General features: G+C 38.4%; 1 protein-coding gene across 1 annotated transcript in view; it reads left to right on the top strand.

The window, feature by feature from the left end:
• The window catches only part of LOC127946872 (protein kinase C-binding protein NELL2), a 90,006-nt gene that overhangs the window by 8,946 nt on the left and 73,560 nt on the right, over positions 1–7,500 (top strand). The window contains exons 4-5 of the mRNA XM_052543697.1: positions 4,720–4,870; positions 7,090–7,263. Of these exons, the coding sequence (XP_052399657.1) occupies positions 4,720–4,870; positions 7,090–7,263 (325 nt within the window). The remainder of the gene's footprint in view (positions 1–4,719; positions 4,871–7,089; positions 7,264–7,500) is intronic.

Consider the following 7,500-nt stretch of genomic DNA (forward strand, 5'->3'; position numbering starts at 1 on the left):
ATCCCAGCTGAAGGAAAGCCCTGCGCTGTGATTGTGCTGCTTTACATGGTTAGATGTGCAGTTCTGCAGTCAGAGTTCTCATTCCCTCACTATGACCTCGCAGCTCTTTTAAAGCCTTGACAGTTCATTTAAATATATTGAAACTTTTCCTGCAGAAAAAGTGAAGAGTGTAATAAATGCACCACTAGTGGCACTAAACCAAAGTCCAAAAAACTTTTTGCTGTCTCTAGTTGCACTGAAATCACACATTTCACTTTTATATTTTTCAAGATAAAATCTACATGTACTGTCTTAATCAGTGTTCCACGTCTTAATGTGAATGACTGGTGCATGTTATTATAAAAAAAGTAAAAAAAATCTGATAATTCAATATTATTTTCAACTATCCATTCAGTTCCTCATGGTTAAAATCAAGATTTATTCATACCTTTTCAGTAATGCAGTAAGAGTTTATTCATTCCATCCTTGTCTCATCTTCATTTACTCTTCTTGCATTTATAAATCCTTTCACTGTACTCTATTGTTGCTATAAATTATCTCAGATATCTGTGCACACACTCACACACACACACACACACACACACTCTCTCTCTCTCACACACACACACACACACACACACACACACACACTCATCATTCCAGGCATTAAATGACGTGTGTGTCAGGATGAAACCGGAGCGCCGCCGGCTGAATCTTTCCCTTCTCATTGGGACAGCAGGCATTCATACAGCAGGAGGGAGTCTGAGAGCAGATTTAGACCACAAACAGAGTCTCTGCGGGTCGTTTGTGTACTAAATGAACAATTTCAAACTGATTTAAGGTGTTTTTATAGCCACAGATGAAAATTCGACGAAGTTATACTCACCCTCAGATCATCCCAGATCAGAATGAGTTTGTTTCTTCATCAGGTTTGTAGAAATGTAGCACTGCATCAGTGTCTCATCAATGGATGCTCTGCAGTGAATGGGTGCCGTCAGAATGAGAGTCTGATAAACACATCACAATAATCCACAGCACTCCAGTCCATCAGTGAACATCTGGAGAAGACAAAACCTGAAACACATCCAGCATTAAGATGATTTTAACTCAAACACATAGAGTCTAAAATCCATATGGATTACAGTTAGGGGTGGGACGGTTCTGTGACTGTGACTCTAAAGCCGTGATACAAACCGAAATCAGCCCTAATTACAATCCATAATGTGAGATGAGCAGGATATTCACTGAGAGACGATCTGAGCGCGGCCTGATGGGATTGACTGGATGATGAAAGCAACAGAAGCTGATTCAGAGTATCAACTGTTCCTCAGACGTTTCTCCCAAAGTTCTAAAAACAGACACAACTGAGTCAACAGTTACACTCACAATAGCTCAGTTCTGCAGAATCATTCCAGAGAACCAAATCTCCAGCGATCCTGTGAGTGAACTTGAGTCCCGAGACTCAGCGTCCCGGAGGAACTGAAGGTGTGACGAGTGCTGGGATTCGATCCTGTGACAGCGCTGACAGAAGGATGCTCAGACTTCATGATTAATGGATTCCAGCTGAACTCTTGAACTGGAGAACAGTCACCAAAAACCACTCGCCCAAGATCAGAGCAAGACGAACTTCAGGAATACCTGCCCAGAAATAAAAATGACTCCCAGCAGTGAGATCGACACACATCACATCTGGACTAATGCTGAGACGGGTGAGATCTGAGTGTCTTTGATCAGCTTTTCATGAGACAAGGAGACTCTATTTACCTGCTTTATATCACAGTAATTATTGTGAATTATTCATCAGTGCACAGAATGAAAAAAATATTATTACATAATTATTATAGAAACGTTATAAAATTTACTACAATAATCTTCAATTCAGTTTGCGTAATGAGATGCTTTGACTGTAACCCCTTTGATCTCATTATTACAATCAAAAGATAATAAGAAACAAACATGTGGTGACAGCAGGATTATCATCAATAACTAAAACTTGAATGATGATAATTACTGAAATAAAATAAGATAGAAAAACACAAGTATTTCAGCTAGTTGCCAAGGCAATATTTCTAATTTAGTTTAATTTCTTGTGTTAATTTTTTATAAAAAATATATTAAAGCTACATAGAAATATAAAAAACTAAAGTCTAAGATAAAACTTACACTAAAATTACTGAATAGTAATTAAAAAACTGAAAATATAACTCTAAATACATTGTGTGTACAGTATTTATTTATGAATGCTATAATAGTACAGAAATTATGCTAAAATAACATTGCTTTAAATATTCATTAAGCATGGTTTATTATTTTTACATAATTAAATGTGACTTGATGGTGTCTGAAACCAGGTATTTAAAAAAAAAAAAAAACTTAGTTTAAGCTACACAGAAATATAAAAAAGTCTCACTGTCCAGCTACAACTTGAAATAGAATAAAAACTCTGAATATAAAAAGTATATGCTTTGAGGTGAATAAAGATGCATAAAATGTTCTACTAATAATTTTATATAAAAAATAATTTTTCAAAGTTTTAAAAAATTAATATGCTAACAATGCCAATTACAATTACAATTTCGTTATTTCAAATATGCGCGCGCATAATGTAGGAGACGCCGACGCGACCACAACAGTGCCCAACATCAAATGGCAAACATAATGCAAGCGGAACGAAACTGCTCGTTATTGTGTGGTTGACGGACCGTTTATCAGTTTGGACCAGTGCAGCGCGAGCCGATCGTGATCATGCGACGCTGTTACTACACAGCGCTAATAAGAGATCCAGTACAGAAAGCATTTGAATTTGCCACAGAAGTAATAACATCGCTGCGAGATGTAGAGAGAAACATTCACATTTCTCCGTTATTAACGGATCAAACAGCGCGTGGAAACCAGGAAGAAACATTGTGCCGTGAATGAACTGTCCAGATCTGCAACATTCACCATGGATTTACTGTAGTAACACTAACTGCAACCGTGAAAGTAGGCTATAATGCCTTCAAGTAACATTACGTCGGTTTTATTTTGACATTATGAATACAATTGCTGCCCTCAAAAGTTAATCTGAAATAAAATAAACCTTGTTTTATAACTACTACAATATTTCATTTTTTTCCAAGAAGCTGTTTTGTTTTATATGCTCATAAGAAGAATCAATTATAGCTCCAGAATTACTCAAAGTAAAAAATATCACACTTTATTATGTTAGTTTTAATATAAAAAAAAAGAAATTAAGGAAATTTCCCTGGCATTTCTTTCTTTTTGCTGTATCAAAAACCTACCGAACCATACCGTGACACAAGTGTATCATATTGAACCGAACCGTGAATTTTGCGAACCGTTACACCCCTATATATATATATATATATATATAGATATATATATAGATAGATAGATAGATAGATAGATATATTAGTGCTGGGAAAAAAATTAATTGCATCCAAAATAAAAGTTTGTGTTTGCATACTATATGTGTGTGAACTGTGTATAATTATTTTATACACGCATATGCATGTATTAATTAATTTTTTTTGCATGTATATTCATTTATACATAATTTATATTATATATAAATACAAATAATTTATATATAAATAAATACAAATATTAAATATATACATGCATATGTGTGTATTTATATATACAAAATAATTATACACAGTACACACATATATATATTATGCAAACACAAACTTTTATTTTGGATGCCATAAATTTTTTCCCAGCACTAATATATATATATATATATATATGGGGGGGGGGGTCACAGATTGTTAAATATGTACATGGGGGGGGCCCATAGAAAAAGGTTGGGAACCACTGCTCTAGTCTGTATGACTGAAATATATAGCACAAGACGTATGGATGCCTTTTCATGATGTGTCAGTTTTGGGGCCGGACAGTTGTGGCTCCTCTGGTTTAGATGGACATGAGAGTCCGGGTCTCCTCTGTGAGCGTGTTACAGATCCTCTGTGTCTCCTGATCGATCGGGATGAGCTGTTTCCATGGAGACGCTTGGGTCCAGATCTTCCCGCCAAGAGCCTTTCATCAGAAAGAGGAGGAGGAGGAAGAGGGGGATGAGGAGGAGGAAGAGGAGGAGGTGGAGGAGGAAGAAGAAGAGGAGGAGGAATAGGAAGAGGGGGAGGAGGAGGAGTAGAAAGAAGAGGAAGAGGAGGAGGAGGAAGATGAGGAAGAGGTAGAGGAGGAGGAGGAGGAGGAGGAAGAGGTAGAGGAGGAAGAGGATGAGGAGGATGAGGTGGATATATATATATATATATATATATATATAAAATATTCTTGTGCATGTTGTAGTTCATCCACATTCATCTCACAAATACAGTCATTTCTACAGGACTGAAGGAATCATTTCCATACTTTACTGCTTTAACATCATTGACTCTGTGAGAGTTTTCAGCTGTTGTTTTCTCAGGATCCCGGCTGAGAACACCTGTCTGAGCTGCTCGGAGCTATATCCAGCCCAAAACCTCTCTAAACCCAGACCAGCTCACACGTCTGGTGTCCAGCAGTGAAGACTGGTTTAGTTTTACTCAGACGTGTTAGTTGAAGATTACCTGCTCATTGCACTCTACTCAAATGTTGAATTTTCCCCATGCTTTCACATGGAAATGAATTCTGGTGAACGTGCTGTGGTTTATTTCTACTGTACCTTCAGCAGGAGACACGAGTGGAGCGTGATCGTCCTGTGATTGTGTGAAATGTTAATTGATTCCCTCTCTGCAGACTCGTCCCGGAGCGTGAAGGTCCCAGACGCCGCCGCGGGCCGCATGCTGCAGAGACTCAGAGGAAAGAGTGAGTTCACCATCACACTCACACTCAGACAGGAGAAACTCAACTCTGGAGTCATACTGTCCATTCATCACGGAGAACAGAGGTGAGGACACACACACGCACGCTTGCTCACACACACACACACACACCTGTGATTCTGGCTCGTGATGCTGTAGCTGAAGCATTAGTTTAGTCACGGTGAAGTTGACACTGTTGAAGCGTGCACTCTCTGAACAGACTGCAGTATGATGGAGAGTATGATTGACCGGCGAGTCTCGTTTGATTCTGCTTCCTGAGCGTGTTGTTTTCCCGTCTCTGTTCAGCTCATCATTAACTGTTTCCCTGCACTGTGTCCATATCCCCGGCTCCCCGAAGACTGATTAGGAGTTTTTCCTCTCCGAGTCGAGTCAGCAGAAATAAAACACTCTCTCCAGGAGACTGTTCAAACACAGACGACTCCTTTATCCTGCAAATAAGTTTGCAAAAACTTCATATAAAGTTGCTTTCTGTTAGAAAAACTGCTGCACAGGGAATTCGGCTGAATCAGAAATGGATGGTTTCCTATTGTGATGGCCAGTGACTGTCCAAAAATAGCCTTTTTTTAGGAAGAGCACACTTGAAATAATATCTGTGAAATGGAAATATCTCCAGCGTGGTGATGTTTTGTGAGGAGGAGGAAATAAGAAGTGGTAGTCTGCGCAGACAGGCGGACTGATGACTTTTTTTCAGCTTTCCTCATTAACGCTTCCTCCTTCAAGTGAATCTCAATAGAGACGAGCGGCATGGAGGAATTACAACATGAAGAAAGCTTTAGCTCGTCTGTATCCGCCGGTGTTTTCTCTGCCTCAGTCCTCAGAAACCATGTTTGAGCTTCAGCGATGAGTGTGTAGTCTGTGATGAGAAAGACTGAGCACTGCAATATAATACACCATATAAGATCATAAATACATCTCAATATATTGCATGCACAAAGACAAGCTGTCAATCTGACTGCAATGAAGTCTCTTCTGCTCACCAAGGATGCATTTATTTGATCAAAAATATCTGAAAAATTATTAAATATTATTACAGTTTAAAATCATCTGTTTTCTGTGTGAATCTGTGTTAAAGTGTAATGTATTTCTGTGATGCTCCGCTGTATTTTCAGCATCATTCCTCCAGTCTTCAGTGTCACATGATCTTCAGAAATCAGAATAATATGATGATTTACTGCTCGAGAAACATGAAGATTATTATCAGTGTTGAACACAGTTGTGCTGCTCAATACTTTTGTGGACACTGTCATACTTTTTTTTTTTCCTTCAAGATACACAGATGAATATGAAATATGAAAATGAATATTTGATGAATTGAATGCATCCTTGCTGAATAAAGTTTTATTTTATTTTAACTCAAACTTTTGAATTCTAGTGTATGATGGTGTCCACAGTTCAAACTGTAATAGTATTTCACAATATTACGGATTTTACTGTATTCTGATACAATAAATGCACGCAGCCTTGGTCTATCAGAAACATAAAAAATGACTGCTTTTGGATTACTGCTTAATGGCCTATTACCATAAATATTAATTGTGCATGCAATTAGCATAGTTTTGAATAGAAATCATGAAGTGCAGAAATGCAGAGCAGAGTGTATTTAAATACAGAACAGTCTGATGTAAAAAAGGCTAATATGGTCATATCCTGAACACTATACTATGTTTTTGTATTAGTAAAACCATGAGGGTGGCAGACTCCCCGGGTGTCAAAACAAAAGCACAGTCTCACTATGAGGACTCATGCACAGTGGTCAGAAAATGTGATGGTCAGCATGTGATGCGATTCTCCTGGGACATCATTACGGAGGATGTTCGGAAAGTTAGATGCATTTCAGGTGGTCCGAGATGAATGCCGGCGATGTGCCCCAGGGGCGTGTGTTCAGTCCACTTTATTTGCGGATGCTGCAGAATATGCAACACAGCTCCTTTTGTTTGCAGCTCTAGCCATGTGTCCTCTGCTGTCAGTGACATGTTCAGTCAGAACAAATGATCACCTAGAGCATATGTCTGTGCAACACTCAATGAAGTGAAGTGGTGACCACATATCTCTCCTGTGCTGTAGTAATTCTGGTTATGATCGTTTTGTTTCAGGTCAAATTGACACAAACTGGATCCAATACAATTCACCAAAAATCATACTGTTTAACTGTTTTTTAAACCTTTGTTTTTTAACTTTTAAAAATGTATTTATTCTTGTGTGGAGCACAAATTCTCTCACTGAACTGCTAATGGTTACCAATAAAAGGCCTCACGACTGATATAATATTGAGTGATTTCCACAGGCTGCTGGAGCTGGAGAGCAGTGGACAGAAGAGAGAAGTGCGTCTTCATTTCCAGAGCGAGGGCCAGCGGACGCACACAGAGATCTTCCCCTACACGCTCGCCGACAGCCAATGGCACAGAGTCTCCGTCTCCATCAGCGCTTCACATGTGGTGCTGTATGTCGACTGCAACAAGTATGTTCAGTTACAGGAGAATATCATCAAATACTGCAAAACCTCTTCTTAATGTGATCCAGTAACAGATAAATGTGCTTGAGAAGCTACTCATAAGATAGAAAGATGAATGTACAGTAAGTGTGTGTTGTCCTACTGTACTGGCAGATTATTTTGATATAAACTTATTAAAATCTACCAGTGCAGTACAATAAAATAGACACGAAAACACGTCAAAATTATTTTAGCATTTTAAAA

This window comes from Carassius gibelio, chromosome A25, assembly GCF_023724105.1.
Source record: "Carassius gibelio isolate Cgi1373 ecotype wild population from Czech Republic chromosome A25, carGib1.2-hapl.c, whole genome shotgun sequence".
NCBI lineage: Eukaryota > Metazoa > Chordata > Actinopteri > Cypriniformes > Cyprinidae > Carassius > Carassius gibelio.